A 22,657-nucleotide genomic window follows, 5' to 3' on the forward strand; every position below is an offset into this window, starting at 1 on the left:
TCTTCCTAACTTATTATAACGATAGTTTAAATAAATATTTACTACTTACTTTAGCTAACCACATGTCATGTGAATGATATTGTGACTTCTGCTTATCTTATGAAATTATTAATGCTCATTTGACGAAACCACTATGGCATATAGCTGTTATACAAACTGAACGATTGGAATCAAGTGCTTTTATGAAAAACTTTTTCATTTAACGAGATATCTTTAAGAAATTTGGGATGGATTTATGTGTAAGACAATGGTGCAATCTCTAAAGTAATTATTTAGATCGGATCACTATAGTATATAACTGCCATAGAAACTAACCGATGAAAATTCTAGGAATCTTTTGTATTTGTGAAAGATACTAGAGCTTCGATGCAATCGAAGTTAACGTTTTTCCTTTGTTTTGTTTTGTCGTCAGTTTAGAATTTTCGACGCTATTCGGTTTTGAGCTTTATGGAAACTAATTAAGTTTCGGCAGTGTTAACATTAAACAATGGTATAACATTTCGCAACAAAAAGGTGGGTGAGAAAATTTACATAATTAAAACATCACATGCACTCGGCCAATAAGAGCTGTATTATTTGAAATTTTAATACTTAAAAGAAAATTAAATAGTTTATTAGTATATATAAGTACCTAAGCATAGGATGAGTGTGGTTCGATTCCCACAACTTATATGAAAGTGAGAAATTGTAAGGATATCTTTTTTTCAATAAAGTCCTCACCAGGAACAACAAATGATTGCTGGTATGGGTAAGTTAAAAAATTAATTTTTAGAGCTCTCCTTATAAGTAGCGAAGCCAAATAGGTGCGCAGAAACGTAGAAACTCGGCCTTGGCACTTCCGTTACTTTTTGGTAGCTCCAAATTGTAATAATTACAAATATTTAGCGCCGCAAAATGTGAACATGTGGTTTTTTTATAGTAAATTTCTATTAACAAAATTGTTTCATACACATGCGTATATGCATAGATATGTACGTGGTCGACTCTAAATATTTGTGCGCTTATGTGAGTGTGTGAGTGTTCTATATGATTTATTGCTATGCATTTTTCTAGGAGCAATTTGATTTATTCGATGTTCGCTACGCTATATTTCAGATTTCCGATGTATGTATACCTGGAAGTTTGTGCACATGTACATATATGTAAGTATATTTTCATGAATATCAATTTGCATAAAATATTTAATTATGTGGCTTCGCTTGGTATTCCATACTTTGTGGTTTTTGTTACATTCTTTACGGTTTCTATTATTGTCTGTTATGTTCTAAAAACAAAATTAATGATTCTATATGACAATGTTGAAGAAATATAAGATTTTGAAGTTTACAGGATACCTCACAGCAATTTTTATGAAGCTATTTTTTAATTTGCTGTCTGAAATTAGCTTTCATTGTTTTCGATCTTAAATAAATCTACTTTATAGCATAATCTACCATTTCCACTCAGTAGATACAATTTTGGACTGAATAACCGAAAATCCACATAAGTAATATATAATATAAAAGTTGGTTCCCATGTCACACTTGGTTGGGTTCTTAAGCTGAATCAGTGAGTAATGCACCTACAAATATATATATTCTCTAATACCTCTATAATGTTCAATACCAAACAAAAAGAGCGATGACTTATTTCTGATCAAAAAAAAAAGAAAAAACTTGACTTGCTCTAAATCAAATAACGAATCTACTTACAAAGTGGTCATGACACTAAAGTTAAGTTAGGTTGGGTAAATAGTATGTTGATAGCTCATGAATACGAATAATTCCACTTGGACTGCTATAGACGGTTGTCCGTTGTGATGCCCAGAACCCCTAGGTATGGATCAAAATGGCCGTCGTTCATCGGTTTTACAATGTTCGACGATTCCGTCATGGTCAGGCAACCAGACCAATTTAATACGGAAGTAGCTTGATGCTACTGCTAGTGAGATCATGCACACCTTGACTAGCGTTGAGCTTATTGATGGCTGCCACTTCTGCTTTAGAGACACTATATTAGTCTGGCGGTCTGAAGAAAGTGTTGATTGAGAGCTCCCGACAGAAGACTAACTCTCCAACCTTTCGTTTGAGTTGCAAAAAAGCTTCGTGCGCCTCTTCTCCAGCAACTCCACCTCAACTGACATCTCTGTGAGGTACGAGGGCGGAGAAGATGACGTTAGCAGTAGTTTCCGCGGTGCAGTGGTCCAAGTTATCAGGCTTGCAGTCGAAGTGACAGATGATTTCAGAATGTCTCTTTCTGGGACCTTTAATGTGTCCAGTTTCGCAGAGCTGACCTTACCAAACGCCCTCCACCAAACAGATGCACCATAGAACAATATTGGCTTAACTACGGTTTGGTAAAGCCAAAGCAAAACTTTTTGTGAGAGACTCCAACGCTTCCCAATAGCATCTTCAAAACAACATAAGGCAACCAATGCCTTCCTCACCCTCTCCTCAACATTGGGCTGCCATGATAGCTTTCTATCAAGTATGATTCCTAAATATTGTAGTTCTAAGGGTGAAATGGAGATCCTCCAATGAGTGAAGGGGTGCATCCGAGATTTTATTCCACCTGGTTACTATAACCAGTTCAGATTTATTTGAATTGACAGCTAAGCTGCATCATTTCGTCTGTGCCGTTTGGCACTTAGTCACGTAATTCATGTGATTTGATTTAGATAGACCGTGATTTGACTCAGTTTCTAATATTCTAATTATTTTCGATTCGGGTACTGATGGTTTAACTGTTTAGTGATAACAATTATACATATAAGTTTATTCCGAGCAGACTTAGAACCTTGCCAAGCAAGGGTGCGAATTGTTCCCAAAATAAGATCGTTGCGATATAACCGCTCCTATATAATTATCCAGTAGAAAGTAGCAATCAGCTTTCAAAAAAATTATCTATTAAAAACTATAAATAAAAGTTAATAGATTATTTTCATTAAACTTAAGTCATCCAGCTGAAGCTGTGAGCTCACATTACCAAATTAATTAATTAATTGAACAATTTCTGTTGAAAAAATTCTAAGCATTCCTAAGTATTTTTGCTTAACAATTGTTCTAAATAAAAAGAAGAAATTAAATTATTTTCACCATAAATCGCTTCCAGCTGCTGGCGAGGTGCGATTCCATTGCTTTCCGCACCGTAGTTTTCCTTTGTGACGCGACAATCAAATGACACCTAATAGAAAATTGGAAGGAAATAAAACAATAGCGAAATGAAATAACATTAAAAGCAATAAACTTAAGATAAGTACTCTCAGCGTAAAGAATGCGTATACAAATACAAAAAGAAAAGCAAAAAATTCACAAGAAAATCAACAGAATACAACGCAGAATGAAGAGACATTAAGACTCGCAGATCTTATCCTCAGTTTTGCGCTGATAACGAAGGCATGAAAGAAAAAGTGAAAGCGCTTACGACATTAAAAAAAAAAAAAATTGCTGACAGCATTAATTTATTTTGCGAACTTGGTTTCAAGAGGCTGTGGCTGCAGCAGCATTATAGAGGCTATGCGAAAACAAGTGTGAGGAAAACACGGAGATTTCGTAGTTTTAGATCTATTGCATTTACGGTTAAACGGCAAATCTAACTAAAGGAAAGCCAAAGAAGCTTATATAAAGGCAATGTGCTATTGAAGTGTTTGCAGTTTCTACCATACAAGTATATACTGTAATATATAATATATACGCATATATACATTTGAACAGAAGCCGTTATCTATATATCGAAGGTGCAACGCGATTTCTCTGAAAAAGGAAATAGATTGCATTTTATCTCCTTTTGCCATTTTTTATTCTTCTTATTTGGTCTGAACATTAAGGTAGTCAGTCTTTGCATGCAATTAACTAACTAAGCACTGCAACTGCCTGGGGAAATTGTAGAATGTAAAATAGTCAGCAACAACAATAAGAAAGTGGACGTAAGTTATAATCGTACTCTTAGCTAACGAAGATGGGAAATTTAATCACCGCTGCTGCAGCATAGAGAGATAACAGTGTCTAGTTTAACTTAAATAATGTCGCGTAAGTTTATTTGAGTTTTTACCCTCCTTCAGTTTCTATGCATTACCAGAAATATTTTCCTTTTTTAAAAAGAGATAGACGTATTCAAGATGTGGTGCTGCAATGCCACTGAGGAGGAGGAATGTTTTTGTATATAATATACTAATGCTCCTGTAATTATTTTACAATTAGTGATAATACAAATGCTCTCAATACTTTTGCTGGATAAAGGAATTGCGCTTTCAGATATTTGAAATTTTACTTTCTATTGCGTTAAGGTTAACTAAATAGTAACGAGAGTAAAAAATAATAAAAATTATTGTTTAAAATCATATAAAGAGCTTACTTCAACTCCATAGATAAAATCACCACAGCTAAAGAGCTGTAAAGATACACATACTTGATCTAAATAGAATAAACGATGTCCTGCGGTCCATACCACTTTTATAAGTTATGTATTTCTTAAAGCAATATGTACTTAATACGGTTGTTCAACCAGCAATTCGTTGGTATTGGACATATATTTCGTATAATTTTCGGTGATTCAGCTATTACGGTCGGTAATATGAAGTTCCTAGCACGTTTTTTACCGTCCTAAAGCAAACTTGGTGAAGAAAGTAAGGTGTAGCATATTGAAGAGTTTCATGGTAATTATTTAAGCCTTAGGCTTCCTGTGTAAAAATCCAATTAAACAATAATTGAACAATATTGGTGAATAACCACTGGCTTGAAACCCAGTCATATCTTTAAATCGCAGACATTAGGATTGATCTCGTGTTATGTAATACCTAAAAAATGCATGTGAAGGGTATTAGAGCTTGTGTGGATCCGATGATAGAGTATTTGTTTTGTTGTTTTTACTAAAATTAACAAATCTAAATTTTAAGACATTTAGTAAAAATTTGAAAGTGTGTTGTAACACTATCACAGAATTAGAAAAGCAATTACATCCGTAGAGCTTTCGAAATAATGTTATTTTTTAAAGCCTAATTCATTATTTTCGTCTACTCCACAATAACGGCAGACTTCAGACTTTTTCAGATTTTGAAAGCTTACATCTGCTCCACAACTCTTTATTAACGTTGATCTTAAAATTAACACCTTGTTAAGAGTTTTTCATACTATTTTTCAGGGCTCAAAAATATTTGTTACAATTGATTTAAATTGAGAGCCGTGTTGTAGATAACTTGGTGATTAATAATGTTTGCCAGATGCCGTCGTCATGGAAACCGTTTAAAATACTTGAATATATATATTTTTAGTGAGTATATTGCAACTTGAAAGCAATTTCTTGAGCTTGTAACATCAGGGTTAATACATCAACTTTTACCTAATAATATGCACACCATTGTCTTAAAGATCCCCAAAGTATACTGCTGACAACAAACGTTTTCTTTTTATATATTCTCTATATAGTTTCGTATATTCTCTATACTAGACTCTAAGCAAATTGTCCCAAAAATATCTATGCATTATTGAGCTAAACGTAAACAGAGGGGGAACTTTGTGCTCAGCAAATACAACGCTGAGTTGTTGATCACTCAGATTGGGGAGATCAATTTTACACAACCGACAGACTAAGATCCTCATAAAAGAGCAATACGCTGCAGCTTAGCTAAGGGCGCTCTCGTGACAAAATTCTTTCGTTAGTTGACTTTTGGCAAAGATGCGCCACAGACGTTTCGACACACCGTAAACGGGCGATACGAAGAAAATTTGTTAAGATAGTAATATTAAAGTGGAAAAGTAAAAAAAATTGAATGTGAGCATAGAAAAAAGAGAAAAGTGAATAAACTGCAGAATGGTCTACATAAAAGTAATACTTTATGCATTTAAAGAATGTGTGTGCATCAGATAGCAAAGCAATTTTGTCAAATATTGAATATAAAGTGGAGAAGGTAAAAAATAAGCTTTGCCATAAAATCTAAGAAAATGAAATGAAAATTAAGTGTAACATAAATAAAATTCAATAAAGTATGAAAGAAGAAGCACACACAAACGCGTGCGTTGAAATATATTTCTGTTGCGTAAAAAAAGATAAAATAAAAGTGTATAAATACATATGTACAAACATACATTAAACAGCACTATGACGGCCTGAAATTTATTGATGAAACATGTGAAGTGAAATGAGAATTTATGTGCTGCATTAAATGCTGCTAAAATTGTGGCAAAGCGCTAGCGAAAACCAAAATACGAAATGGATTTTAACGCATAACAAAACACTGACACGCCAACATATCCACATGTGTATCCAAAACCATAAAAGTGTGCAGAGCCCACGATAAAATACGATATATACATATGTACATGTGTATATGTGTTTATTTACGTTATGAGTTTGTGCTTCAAACGTCCATGTGCTGTTTGTATGCCGCCGTGTGCCACCCTCACAGTGTTGAAACTTAAATAATTGATCATACACACATACATACGAATGTGTATATATATATTGTGTATGTTTAGTGTATGTGGCGAACTTGTGTACGGCATGTTTATTTAGAAATAATCAAATGTGACAATCGCTCACTCAGCGCACAACTCAACACAGCCAGATATACTTGTATGTAGATGAAAGCAATTGCAGGCAATTTGGTAATATAAACAAAACGGGAAAGCTCAACAGGATTCGGCTGAATGTTGGCAAAACCAAAAGAAAAAAAAAATACAAAAATAAAAATAATAAACAAAGCGAAATAGTCATTGAAGTGCTTGTTATAGCATATCATAACCATCGCTGCGAATTTATTGGAACTAATGCTTTGTAATGTGTATACTTGTAGTTAAAAACTTATGTGTATATGTATGATGCACACCATTTTGAATTTGAAGCTTTGAATGCAATATATTTCTCTTGGTACGAATTATCTTGCTTCGTGAATTGTGAAGTCGATATACTTGTATATATTAAAGAGTCTTCGCCGTTTTCTTCTGGGTGTTACAAGCTTAATGACTATCTTAATATACCCTGTTAAGGATATAAAAATAAGTTTAAATGGCGTATTTTTACTATTATAACTACATATATACGAGTACTATGAGCGAATCATCAAAGCTTTATATAGAATATAAAATAGGTTCGCCCAAAAAAGGAATATAACATTTTTTTTGTTTGGTTTTTTAAAATAGATATTTTTTGACACCTCTAAGAAAGTCTTTCCAAGTATGTCTACAAAAAAGGTCTCTAGTAATTCAGGTAATTTAATAAAAATGTGCATAAATTCAAAAAATGTGGCGATATAAGCTGATGCTGTTGGAAAAGCGCCTCACATAAGTACATGTGCATGAAAATAACGTACAATTTCATTTAGAAAATGAAATGAAAAGTTTTTCAAAGGCCGCTTTTTTGATCTTTGAAAACACTGTTTTTATAACTCGCTCTGTTCACTACGGATTTTCTTGAAATTTGAATAGTATTTTACGATCTAGGGAAAATGTTTATATTTACTTGATCTGGAGAATCTCCTCTATCCGCCCATACCAATTTTATTTCCGAAATTCTGGGACGGTATTCTAAAGTTTTCCCAAATTTTTAATTTAGTTTAAAAAAAATGTCAACAAATGTTTATTATTGGAAAATAATTTCAAAAAATATAGGTCTCTTTTTTGATTTTGTTGCAGAGTCAAAATTAGTAATGGGACAAATAAATAGCAATTTCTCTTAATAGGCAAATTAATTACATTACTACAAAATTATTTTGCATATTTAATTTGTACATGTACATATATACATAGTATTTTAATGTTCCGCTTTTCTGTTTATCCACATTTTCCATGTTGATGACACAAAATGCAAGCATCTGTGGAATTCCGAAATTTGTTTTTACTCAAATCGCTTTAAAAATAACACAATCCTCGTAGTGAACAAAGTGCACCAGCACTCGTACACACATACACACACACACAGATTATGCATGCATTCACACACTAAATGCGCCACATTGCACAGAACGCACATTTTTGGGGGAAATTTTATTTAGTTAGCTGCTGCGTGGCAGCTACAAAAATAAAATTGTGACCAAAACATAAACAACAAATTAAATGAAAATAAAAAATAAGAAAATGCGTTAACTTTAGCTGCACCGCAGTGGTATACCCTTCACAAATATAAAAGATTTCGTACAAGAATTTGATTTTGATCGGTCTAAAATGATTCGAGCTGATTAATATCTTCGGCGATTGCAACGTTGTCTTAGACCATAACCCATGCCAAATTTCATGTAAATATCTCGTCAAATTAAAGAGGTTTCCATACAAGGACTTGGTTTCGATCGTTCAGAACCTTGTTATAGAAACTATGTAACATATGTATATGCTATACTTGTAGTTGTCGGTAGAAAAAAATTACGTCTATAAAATTTCAGATAGTTATCTTAAAAACTTAGGGACTGACATGACAGCTGATCACACTGATCAATTATATGTATATATATTTTCAAGGGTCTCTGATGTTACCTTTTGCGTATTTCAAACATCTTAGCATACACCGGTTTAGGGTATAATAAAAATAAATAGAAGTTGTGTACTTGCATTGCATTTACAGTTGTTATCGTTGTTTTCATTTAGCTAGCTGTTTTCGAGTGGCTTCGTCATGGTAAACTCGCGCTGCAAAAAGACATTTACATGAAAATTGCTGAAAATATTTACTTGTGGGCTCATTAAACTAAAATTAGCTACAATGAATACGGGAAATCCATTATAAATAGAATAAACAAATGTAATAGCATTTGTTTTTAAAGTTTTTGTATACAACAAAAATATATATGTAAGTATGTATGCAGAAATAATTAAAATAAAACTAAAAAAGTGATTTTCACACTATCCACTGCGCTAAAAGTGGAAAAAGAGTACGGAGCGTGATGAAAAATAGCCAAAAAAATTTTTGTTTGTAGGGCATAGATGTAAGTACGTATAAGGAATTATTCAAAGTCTTTACTAACTGTATACTTCAGGAAAATATTGAAGAAAAGCGTAAAGTTTTATTTTTTTTCATTTGTGTGCTTTAGCTGCTTAATTAAAAGAAAAATCAATTTATAAGCGTAATTTTGAAACATTTTTATTGTGAGTGACATTTTTGCTCTGTATGCAGCCTAAGAATCTGCCGAGTGTTTGACTACTAAGCTGAACATAGCGAGTACAATTCACGAGCAAAATACAATTTTAAAATGATGAAAAAGTTTTCTAACTGAAATCAGCCAATGTCAAGTATATGGAAGTTATTTTAGTGGCCCAAACTCTTTTCTCAATTTTTAAACCAGCTGTGAGAAGTAGGTACTTCTACGGCAGAAATTAGTGCCTGCTGTACTCAAAAAAAATTTGCCAAAAATTTATATTTTAAATAGCACTTAAGTGCATTTTTATGAGTTTGAATATTTAGAAGAAAAGTGGAACGCAAATTGTGCGCAGCTGACAAGCATGGTGTGCACCAAAAACGGCGGAAGAAATATCAAAAGCACTACAGTGAAGCTTTTAGCGCTTGTTGACTTTTCATTAAGCAGTTGCAGCTGGAAGCCGAAGTAAAACGAAAAAAAAAAAAAAATACACCAAGAAAAAGTTAAAAATGTTTGCCGTCACATGAAGCGTACAACAAAAATAAATTTTACAGGCGAAACATTGTTGAAAGCAGAACAAGCTGGCTGCACTTGGATTCATACATTTGTATGTATGTATATACGATATAGTATTTATATATATAATATTACTCGTGCTTGGACGCATGCACGCACCTCTGCACACATTGAAACGCAGCTGATGACCTTTAGCCTCTTGCCGGCTACTGTCGCTGAAGCGCAGTGTCCGCTTTTTTGCAGCTGGCAATAAATTTTAGACACTCAAAGTAGCTGCTGCTCGTTTGTGCTACAACGCTGCTACTAAGCGCTATTGTTGTCTTCGCTTTGGCGTTTTCAAAGCGTTCTTTGTAGAAGGTGGCGCAATAAGTAAGTGGCGCGCACCAGTCATGCATATGTATGTGTTATGTAAATATGTTAGCAAAAGTCACGTTGTTTTTATTGTTATAGTAATTTAGTGCGCTGCTGTTGCATGTTGCATGAGATAATTTTTTTTCCATTTGTCTACGTTAGTATATTTTAATAAATACTTCACTGCTCTTTTGTTGCGTACCATCAGCTCTGACGTATTTCTGTTGTATTTGTTGTACGCCTGCAGTTGAGTATTTTTAACGCTACCGCTAACATACTTGGCATCTGCCAACGCTTGCACCCAAAAGTAAAAAAAATCTCGCAACTAATTTAAAATTGAATGCTGAAATGCATAAATAAATGCATAAGCAAAGCAAAACCAAATGGGTAAAAGTCATAAGGAAATACAAAATCGGGAAAACAATGAACAAAAAAAAAAAAATAAAAACTCAAAAAATGTGAAGAAAAACTATGCCACTCGTACAAAATAAAAACGTGACAAACCCATAGAAGCTTTATTTTTGAACAGCTACATGTATGCATGTATATATGAATGAGCGTGAAATTCTGAAAACGGTTTGCCGGTTACCGATAGTTTGGCGCCTAAGATTTGAAATGCAACATTGTACATGGTTTTTAATTGCTTTCCACATTTTGCATATAAAAAAGAGCAGCGTGTCTGTAGGAATCTTTATAAGAACAATTTTTATTGAGATACCAAATCGTACAAATTACTATAATAAGTCAAATGGACTGGAAATAGAATTAGACCAGGGTAGCTAATATTTGAGATCAACATAATTTAACGAAACCCTTTGGAAACGAAAGATAAAATAACAAAAATGAAGGAAAAAAGAAATTATGGCGATCTGACGACGGCGAGCGGAAGGGAAGGGCGTGGTGGATTTTTAAGTTACAAGGAAACGTTGATAATAAAAAAATCTAAAATTTTTATATACACATATTTTTCACATAACCTCAAAATTTATGTGAAAAATTCAAATATCCACATTTTTTAATTTTTTTAATTTTATCTTGTAAAAAAAAAAGTTCTTAAAAATTTGGTGTAAACTTAACTTCTTATGTCCCGCACACACGGTATTTTTAGTTTTTAAATATTATAGAGGATTCCATATTTCGACTTGAAATACAAAAAAACCCTAGCTTTCAATCAAAAATCAGTAAAGCATCACTAAACTATTCAAATTTTCTTTTTTATTTCATCTATCTATTATTTCGTAGTATCAGCAGTTTTTGTGGGGTAATGTTTTGCATTTTCTGGGAAAATGTACCATAGCACTGTATGTATATATTTTCATACCATTACAATGAAGAGATTTCAACAAACATAACATATAACCTACTGACCTTTTAAAAGAGTCTGAGGGGTTCACCCTACTATAAATATATTTTACTTTTAATACTCTACAGTGTGCCACGAATTTTGAAACACCCAAAAGGCAACGTCGGAGAACCTATAAAATATATATGAGATATGTATAAATATATATGAGATATATATATTATATATATATGAGAAGATTTAGCCTTGCCCGTCTCTCTCTCTGTCCGTCTGTCAGTATATGTACGAACTAGTCCGTCAGTTTTTAAGCTCTTTTCTTTATTCACTAAGAAACTGCTCATTTCTCCGAACGATCGAAATCAAGTGCTTGCGTGGAAATCTTTTTCATTTGATGAGATATTTTAACGAAATTAGGCACGGATTATTATTTAAGGCAATAATGCAATTTTCGAAGAAATTGTTCAGATCAAATTACTATATCATATAGCTGCCGTACAAATTGGACGATCGGAATCAAGTTCTTGTAAACAACCCTTGTATTTGTGAAGGGTTAAGCTAAAGGTCTGCACTGGTCTTAATAGCAAGCGATTAAATCACTTTAGTTAGATATACCATATGTCTTTTCACTTATATAAAATTCAATTGGGTAACTTTGTTGGTGCTTATACATAACTAGCAGTGGTCAAAAAAAAGCGAGTAGAGAAGATGGAAATTGACCAATAAACTATTTTATGTATTGATTATCATTAACTCAAGCAACATCTTCAAAGAAATTCACTCCAATTGGTAACTCTCTCCCCAATCAACAGCAATCCGCTTCTATTTTTATTTGAGCTTGTTCTATACTACTAATAATCCTGTCGAAACAGAAATGCGCTTCATTAGAAAAGATAGGGCTTCGAGCAAACTTATTGATATAACAAGACATAAGTAAAGACTTCAAGCAACTTGATTTCCATCTATAAGTTGAGCACTTTTTGACAAGCGACACATGAATAGCATTGTTGTTAGCAGCGTCTATAGTAAAATTTCCTGCTGGGCAGAGCTAAACACGCAGATCTATTCAAAATATTTTAACATGCGCTCGCAGATGCTGGGGGATAAATGAAAAGCAAAATAAGATCAATTTGAAATAAAAGAGATTTTTTAAATCCTGAACTTTTGGCGTGCGTTTGTTGTGCTATGGAAAGAAAAGCGAAAATTAGAAAAATATATTTTACGTTACAATAAAAAATATTCTTGCTTTGAATATATACAGTTGAGATATACTCTTTGCTCTACCAAATCGTGCGTTTCAAGTACGTGTGTACCAAATAGTGTATCGTGGTTCATATCACAATATGTTTGTAGTTATTATTAATATATGCGTATATATATTCAATTCAAAATAGACATATATTTCTTTTTTTGTCATCGTTTTATTTTGGTTAAGTAGTCTACTATAGTGGTGTCTCACTACATTCCGATTTGTATAAAATTCAGTGGGTAATAATGTGTGGGTCGTCAAAATTGTTTGGCAATGGTATGTTGGCCTATACATATTTATATCTATTTTGTACGAATTTTTGTTGATTTATTGAATGGCTAAACATTGTTCTTAATTGCTTTCGAGAAATCTTGAATTCTGTGATTATGACAAAATCATTAAAATAAAGATATTTTTGTTAAATAGTTATAACAATATAAGATATAATATAAGATACAAAGGTATTTACAATATAGTGTATTTATAGTTTGAGTACATAATATTTTATAAATATACCTATAGTTTGATTATTTATAATGCATAAAAATCACATGAGAATTTTTTTTAATTGACACAACATGCTTAGTTCAATTACATAGACGGTATTGCTGGTTGATTTCGGTTGGTAGTTATATTTTTCTTGTCGAGTTATAAATTGTATTATATTTGCACTAGAGTTGATGCTTGTATAGTACTTGCGGGAATATATCGGCACTCCCTGCTTTCATTGGTCTATGATAATTATATTATTTCGGTTTGGAAATTTGCGATTATCGTTTCCTCTGTATATTTCATTAACATATCCGTTCAAGATGTTATATCGATGATTTTTGCTTTTCGCAATCTGAAGTTAAAATCTTCTGGCACATCTTTGCCGTTGAGTTTTCAATGAGGCAATAACTTTATATTCAGTTTAGTTTGCCATTTCATATCCGGACGCTATTGCTGCTGTGGAGCAGAGTATCGAAGACGACCCCAATGAGTCCAACCGCCATCGCGTGTAACAATTGAAGCTGTCCCCATTTAATTTATGGAAGATTTTGCGGAATGATCTTGGTTTGCGGCCTTACAAAGTCCAACTCGTACAAGGTTGCCGAATGCGCCCAAGCACTGCATAAACAGAAGAAATATTGTGCACTACTGCTATTTTCTATTAGAATCTGATTTTTTTTCTAGTTTTCTTAAACAAAATTCCAATAGCGTAATTTAAGCACAACACACATTAAAATTTAGCGAAAACAATATGTAACAACAGTTAATGAACACATTAAGTTTAGCGTGCCCGCCATACTTTGGCCTGATTTGTATGCTTGGCCGCATTTTCCAACATTTTTCAAAATATTCATACATTTCTTTACATTTTTATTGCATTACACTTAGCACACGCGCTAATTGCAAATGTATGCACATAAATATTCGCACATATAAAAACAAACACAAGCATATGTTTGTACTTTTCAAGCATTACGTTAAATCATTTGTTTACGAAATCACGGAACTAATTTAAAATTTCACTGACTACACAACACCGGTGTGTGAAAAAATCGAATTCACACACACATATGTATGTGTATACAACAGCGTATAAACAAAAAAATTTTATTTCTTTCTTTATTATTTTTCGTGTAAAATTCGTACAAGTTTGCATTTCCCTTTTTATGAACCTGAAAACGCTGCAATAAAGTTCACTACGTAAAAACTTATGTATATTTTATGCAAATGTGTGTGTGTTTTTCATACGGTCATTAAAGTGGCAATTATGTTTTGGAACTACCGGGCTTTCAAAATGATGTAAAAGACTTTGACCTTTCTGAGTATATGCGCACTTGCGCGTTCCTGCTTGCTGGTTAAGAACGGCAACATTTGTCGTTTTCCTTTATTTGTAGGGCATTTAAAAAATTTTATGTGCTGCTTGTGAAAGCAAATAAATATTTTATTGTGCAAATATTTATGACTTACAATCAATGCTGTTCACAGTAAACTGTTATTAATATATATATACATATAGTATAGGACCATCTTTGAGTAGTGTAAGCTCTTCTAGACGGGTAGTTAACAGACTAGTCGTCAAAGTATATACTTTAGTTCGATAGTTATATTCGGTATATTTGACACAGTTCTACAAACTTTAAAAAATCACTAAAATTATTTCAAAACTGTGATATACGCTGAAAAATCTACTATTAGTTAGACAGTTAGATACTCTTATTCGCTATATAAAGACTATATGGTAGTTCGAAGTTCTGCTCAAATGCGAAATTTCATAAAGAATATAAATATGAATAAAGCGAAAATGTTGTCTTTTCTGTTATTATTATTATTTTTAAAAATATTTCATCCTCTTAAAAATCACCTTTTATATGTAGTTATATGCCATTTCTTTGTACATATAATTATGTACTACAAGTACTTGTACTAGTGTTTTAAGCCGTCTTATGCAAGCATGAGTAATAACTATAACATCAATATACATTTTTGAAGTATTTTCGAGTGGCAATATGTGAACTCGCGTAGGTTTGTGTGACTTTACTCAGAGTACATACTTTTATGCGTTATTTATAATAATATATTCGTAATATATTCGCTGCTCTCTAGTTAAAAAATGTACATGTAAAAACAACACTAAACTATCCAGTTGATTTAATACAAAAAATGCATTTAATAGACCAATTTTACTGCTGTGAATGCCTGATAAAGTTACTATCAAAAATGAAAAAGAAACAAAGAATAATATTCGTGCAACATGTTGCTGCAGAGTATATTCCTTTTGTGCAGCCAATGCTTGTTTGTAACGCCTAAAACGTATCTATATATATACTTGTAGCTATGTATATATAAATGATCACGATGACGAAAGGAGTTGAAATCCGCATGTCTGTCTCTCGCATATAACACAATTTTTAACTCCATCTGGTTCATTTACTTTTCAGTATACAAGTCACGAATCAATCAATATATCCAAATAAAACTTTGCACGAATAGTGCCTTTGAGTTGTGCCACCTTGTGACTAAAAATTGCTCAAATCAAACGAAAGCTATTCAAACCTAGGTATAATAGAAATCAGGTGAAAATCCTTTGCTGATAACAGTATGTCCGTATGTTGAAAATTTTTTGAATCGAGTCAATATTTCTCTTAGCTCCAAACACCTAATAGAAATATTTTCAAACTTCCGGCTGACTTTATACACCGTATATCAGCCAATATGCATATATGTATGTGCCTAAAATGGATAAAATCGGTAAACTAAAAGTTGTTCTAGCCCCCATATAACTAATATCACGGTTTTCAAACATCCGGTTGACTTTACTTCATACGAGTACATGTACATTGTTGATGGTATGTAAGGTACCTTAATGAAAGCCAGAGAGAAAATATTTCTGTTAATACAAGTAGTATGACATAATAATGCCAAAAATAGAGAAAATCGAGTCAATGCTACGCCTATCTTCCATATAAATTATCAAAGATTTCAAGCTTCCGGTTGGCCTTATACCGTATATATCAGTGAATATGAAAGACATCCGAAAAGAATGTAAAACTATATTGTACTATATATAATAATTTCCGTTATTTTAACAAACCTTTTTATAATAATAGTTTAGCGCTGAATATTATTGGAATTGGTCTAGACCTTGGTCTTAATGTCATTACAGTAATATCATCATTTGCGATCTTCTGGTTGATGTTTTGCATATCAACTCAATATATTAAATTTAGCCTCTTTGGCTATATCTTATTTGAGAATGATTTTAATATAATTTTCGCTGACGGGAAGTAAAATATAGTTATAAAATTATGTTAGTCTATGACCTATAATATGACTTAATAAAATACTAAATAAGTCCTGAAATAAGTGGTTTCAAAATATTTTTTGCCACAGAAAGCAGAATTTCTCATTCACAAAAAGAAGCGCAACACAAATGTGCATGCGTCAGAGATTATGGGTTTTAGCACAAGTGCTACTAGTTTGTTTCAAAAACTGGTATAGTTTTTCGATTCACTACTCTCCAGTGCTTGTCGAATCGAAGACAGCTAATAACTCACTTTTTGTCCTTCATATTCAAAGTATTCGAGCATCAATGGAACTGTATATATGCATATTTTCTAAATATACTCTTTTATTTTTAACTGATGATTTCAGTTGGCATTTATTTATATACATAAAAAACGTTTTAACACTTATTTTTATATGTGCATACAAGTATAACATGTACTTAGTTGCGTACATACTTGTAAATAAAAATCTTAAAAATATTTTAAGTTGAAAATTTAATAAATTCCAATAAATAATATAAAATAAATACTAAATCACAACAAAGATTTTTCCCAACCAATTAACATTTTCCAAAAGTTTGATTTAAGTTCATTTATATTAATACTTACACATGTTTACAAAAGCAATCAGAAATTTTGCAACATAATATTTAAAATGTTATATTGAACCAGCAACTCATTATAATTTGTTTATTGTCACAGCGTCGGTGTTACCAATTTATGTGCTCAACTAACCTACAGTGAAATGAATAAGTATAAATTACTTAGAAACTAGTTTGAAGTACAAAGCATATTAGTCAGTATACCGTTATTATATTATTTCTATACAAGAACTTGGTTTAAACGTTCAGTTTATTCATGTAAAATTACGGGAAGATATCCCATCAACAAAAAAATTTTCCCTAATGAGGAATTTAATTTATGTCAAAAAAAAAACTTTTTAAATATAGTTTATATATATAATATATAAATATAGTATTAAAAAAGACGATTTTTGGTTTAATAATTTGATTTTATTTTCTCAAATATTTTTAAATATTTAAATTTCAACCAACTTAGTGGTAACATAAAATAACTGGTACTGTATTTGACTTTTTCAGACTAGTTCGAATTCAGCGCTGAAATTGGAGTTGTGTGTGCGTGGGTTTCTGAGTAGTTTTATGTTCTACTATATATTATTTTCGTGTACATTTGGACTTTCATTACTTGTCACGATTTTGTTTACAATGTTTAATGTCGGAAATAAGAATGGGATAATTTGATTAAAAGAGATAGAGTTGTTAAGATACTGAATTGAAATGAATGTAAACTTTTTTTAATGTTGAAATATTTATAAAATTGATTAATGGATGCTACCGTTTATTCAAGAGAATAACACGCACTAGCTATTGGAGGTTGATTAAAAGCTATTGCTTTGAAAACCTACGTTGACTGGGTAGATTGAAGTTTGATCTAAACATCTAAATTTATAAACATCTAAAAAAAAATAAAATACATTTATTAATAGTAATAATTATATAATAAATTAATAATTAAATGTCAAAATTTAAAATCACATGAAACAGAATAACAAGTTATGCATTTGGTTGTCCGCTCACACATGTACTCGTAATTCTGCCACATCCTAACATAAAACGTCCAAATTCATACACAAGGTTGCTTGCAACTAAAAGTGTGCGCCAGTGAAAATTAACAATAAACAAAACTCTTCGTTGAATTGGCTTCAAGGCAATAAATATTTCACGCAAAATAATTATAACACAATGCATTGGATTGTGCACATACAATACATCGAATTTACATGCAACAAATAAAAATGTAAACATACAAAAAGCAAATAAATTACCGGCATGTTGTTTACGATCGTAAAATTTGAATGTGCATACTGCAGAAACTGCTTAAATCATAAATTTTTCGTCGATAACTATTTCCACGCAAACACATTTATAATATATTATATGTATAAAGAGCGACTGCAGCATAGTTATGTGGCCTAATAAACGTGATCGGTTAGATGTGTAGTCTATAACATACATATGTCAACCGAAAACGCCTGTCATTTTCAAGGTTGCAAATAATGCTTAAAAAAAAAATCAAATAACATTTTTTTTTTTATTCTTATTATTCTAAAATAAATATGCTTTAAAAAACAATTTATCGCAAATACCTAATTAAAAATAAAAAATAGAAAAAAACGATAACTTCGTCTGCACTGAAGCAAAAATATCCTTCACATAACATACAAAAAATCCATACAAGATTTTTGATCGGTGAAATGAAATAGTTTTCCATACAAGCACTTGATTCTGATCGGTCGGTTTGTATGGCAACTATATGCTATAGTGGTTCGATATCGGCTGTTCCGACAAATGAGCAGCTTCTTGCTGAGAAAAGGACGTGTGAAATATTTTTGATCAATATCCTAAAAATTGAGGGGCTAGTGCGCGTATATAGATTAAGACGGGCAGATAAGTTAAGATGTCTAAATCGACTCAGCTCGTCCCGCTGATCAATAATTTATATATTTAATAAGGTGCCCGACGTTTTCTTCTGGATGCTACAAACTTCGTGGCAAACTTAATATACTCTGTTCAGGGTATACAAATTAATCCCATATTTATGATTAAATTATGATAAAAATTTTTAATTGATTTTGAGTTTACACATTTTCACTTACGTGCTTCGTCTTCTACCATTTTTTACTAGAGCTCATACAAAGCCATCATTTCCAACGTTCTAGAGCAGTAATCGGCAAACTTAGACATTCAAACAATTTTTAACCAAAAATTAAATCTTTAGTTTTTAAATCCAACATTTTTTAATAAAATAATTCGCCACCAATGTCTTTATGCATTCGATTTTATAGTATATGTATATTCTCTAGTAACTCACACACAATTGTAAATATGACTATCAATAAAGCCTAGACTAATATATACAAGTAAGTAGGAAAAAACGCTATATGTATAAATTAAAATATCAAAACAAAATAAGCATTTTTGTAATATTTTCGCATTTTCGCGTCTAAAAAAAAACCTGTGAGCGCTATTAAAAGTTAAATACATCCGAAAATGATTTCCTTTCATAGCAAAATCAATGATATTTTGCAGAAGTTTCAACAAATTTGAAAGCCAAAACCGAAATGACTAAAAAATAGCAAAAATAAAGAGACAAGAAACAGATTCTTCGCCACATTCGATTGTGACAGTGATGTGTCTATACAACAAAAGGAAGTCAAAAATTTTGCTGACGAAAATAGAAAACAGCGCAAAATAAGTAAACAAAGCAGCAAAGCAAAATCAATGCAAACAAAAACAAGTTACAATAAAAATAAATATAATAAAGTAAGTGTTTATATAAAATAAAATCAGCAGGGATAACATCAAAGCAACGCAAGCACAAAAGAGCAATGAAGCAAAGGCTACACAAAGCAAAGAAAGAAGAATGAGCAAACGCCACGATACACACAAACACACACAGAGGCACACAAAGCAAACTAGGCAAGAAAACTGGCATTGATGCGAGAAAACCGACAGTGCGCTAGAAATTGGCTAAAGGCTTCAACACCAGCAACAACAATTCCCTATGAGAACAACGAAACTGTGCCACACCGCATGCCACAAAATGTATTTCCGACGCTATTGGCATTGGCAAAGCTATGCTAGCTACGCGGCCGTTTGGCTATTTTGGCTGACGTTTATAAGTGCGCAGCAGCAACGATTTTATGGTGATGGCTGCTCGGCGGCAACGCTATACGCCAAACAGCAACAAAACACTCAAATATTCCAAAAACATTCGTCACCACAACAGCTGCAAACTAGCAGCGATTGTAGCGAACAGATGGTGCAAATCAGCGCAACAATATTGCCACCTCTACAAAAAACAACAAAACTAACAAGACGTAGTGCAACAGTAATGATTACCCCGCGGCAAGTTGTAGGCGATGTAGTGACAGAAGCAATTCCAATGCTTGCATCGATGTTGCGCGGCAAGACGGCGGAAATGCCATACGCCATGCTGCCGGAACTTGACAGCGAAAGTGATGAGCGCCTAGCGATAGCGGATGACAATGAAGTGGCAATAACAAAAGCAAAAGCGAATACCAATGGGTCACAGCTGAAGTTCACCAATTCGTTGGCGATAAAGGCTGGGAGCGGTAATAGCATCCACAATGATAATACCACTAAAAGCTTCAACAACCAAACAACAATAACAACAACAGCAACAACGAAAATAAGCGTACTGCCAAAAATGGAGGCAATAAAACGGGAAGTGACCGCAATGCCAAAATTCCAAATATCCTTTGCAACGTCAAAACAGGCAATAACAACAACAAGAGCTTCACCGTTAACACTGCTTCCGTTTGCCGACAGCAGCCACACCACAGCAAGTGCAGCAGCCAAACAACTCATTGCGAAGAATTTAAAACACTCCAAGTATGCCATTAACGCTGATCATTTGGTGTACGATTTTAGAACGAATGTGGCAAATTTGTTTGCAAACGACAGCGCAGCTATTCGAACTGGAAATGCGCGCACTGTCGAAGAATTTAAAAATAGCAAACGCAATAATGAAGTGCCTACTAAAAATGTGCATGAAAACAGCGACAACAACAACGACAACTATGCGCCCATTGTAAGCAACAAGCCAATTTCGAACAGCAGAAATAAAAAAAGTAAAAACAATGCTAACACCGAACATAATAACAGTGTCAACAATCTCCATACCGTCGAGCAGAGGTTGCACACGAGTGCTGAGCTGAATGCTAATTCTGCTGCTATCGCCTTAAGTTCCAATTTATCTGATGACCTATTGGTTGAACCAGCAACTGATGCGAGTAGCATTGACAGCGGCAATAACAATAATAATAACCGTGGCAAAAATGATATACATAACAAGCAAAATAAAGCACCGCACAGCAATGAACGTCGTCACATCGTGCCGGAAAAATTGCAATATACCAAGGAGATACGGATGAAGCAGGGTCGTCTAATGGGCATCACGCGACATTTTCATCCGTCGACCGGTTTACGTGATGTCGATGAATATCTGGGCTTGCCATATGCAGAGGCACCCGTAGGCAGTCGCCGTTTCATGCCACCAGGTGAGTCAACATATTTTACATTTCGCAAAATTAATAGCAATCATACATGTACATCGTATTTTAAATTAGCAACATGACCTTTAACCAGTAAGTGCTATTCAAAACCAACTTACTTTATTATTAGCGAGGTTACATTAGATCGCCTATATAAAGATACTATTCTCTTTTCTCTTAGCTAGAGGAATTGTAAATGGAAATGAAGAAAGGATTTACTTTTATCCACTTCTGCCCTTTGTCTATTTATAACACCTCTAAATAGTAACCATAAAAATAAGTAATATATTAATATATATTTTTTTTAAAACTTTTAGCATAGTATGCTCAGTTCTTCGGGTGTGGGAAGACATTTTCAAATGATTAGAACATTTAGTCGAAGCAACATTTTACATTTGAGTTTATTATTTCGCTAAAAATAAAACAAACGTTTCAATAAATATCAGTATTGAAGGAAGAATATATTTCATATTCCTAACAACTTTTCAAAAGGTGCTGTACAAGCCATTACGGTAACACAGAATCGACCAACTTCGAAAATGCTATCACTCTGTTATATACATTTATCATCATAACCACTCAAAACTCTATATATTCCAAGAAGAAACCTAAATTCGAATACACAAAAATCTATTATTATAGTTATTCATTATGAAAAGTAGTTTATTGATTTATTAGTTTTTATTTTCAAAAGACTTTAATAAAATTAAGTTGGAAGTAACGTTTAGCAGTTAGTGTTCACGCCAGTCAGAAAGTTAAGATTTCTTAAAACTGTGGAACCATAATCCTCTCTACGGTTTACTCTATCAATCCATATCTAATCCAATCCAATGACAGCACATACAAATACTTCCAGCCGCTTTTATTCTGCTGATTCATGTAATTTATTTGCTTGCTGCTGATTGATTTTGTTAGTTTAGCCGAACTTCTTATATAGATTCGTCTAACATGACTAAACGTTAAGCTTTACTTGTTCTTCAGTATACATGTATTTATAGTATATATCAGACAATAGCATATTCTTTTTGTACAGCGCATTTCCATGATCTCAGAACTTTTTTAAGTGGGTTTCTTCGCTTCTTTGGTCTTGGAACCTATGTATACGAGTATGTTTACCCACCCATAGGTGATGGTGATGAGATATGGTCATGCAGAGCTGCGCTTGCAGATAGTCATTAAACTATATTGATTTCCGACGTCTACAGCCACAATCACACCAACCCATGAAGACTCTTTTCGATACCTTCTAACACATTTGTAATTTCTTTAACTACCGCCAGTTAACCCTTTGATATCTCACTTGAACTTTTTAACCCAAAAATATACTCAA

General features: G+C 32.8%; 1 protein-coding gene across 5 annotated transcripts in view; it reads left to right on the forward strand.

Moving 5' to 3' along the window:
• The first annotated feature begins 5,650 nt into the window (after positions 1-5,650).
• Positions 5,651-22,657, forward strand: part of Nlg1 (Neuroligin 1) — a 104,962-nt gene continuing 87,955 nt past the window's right edge. For 3 of the 5 annotated variants that reach the window (XM_070109406.1, XM_070109396.1, XM_070109407.1), the window contains exons 1-2: positions 5,651-5,884; positions 19,340-21,333. In XM_070109406.1, coding sequence (XP_069965507.1) covers positions 19,815-21,333 — 1,519 coding nt within the window. In that variant the 5' untranslated portion in view covers positions 5,651-5,884; positions 19,340-19,814. The other 2 variants (XM_070109402.1, XM_070109399.1) reach the window with 2 other exon arrangements.

Source organism: Bactrocera oleae, chromosome 2, assembly GCF_042242935.1.
Source record: "Bactrocera oleae isolate idBacOlea1 chromosome 2, idBacOlea1, whole genome shotgun sequence".
Classification (NCBI taxonomy): Eukaryota; Metazoa; Arthropoda; class Insecta; order Diptera; family Tephritidae; genus Bactrocera; species Bactrocera oleae.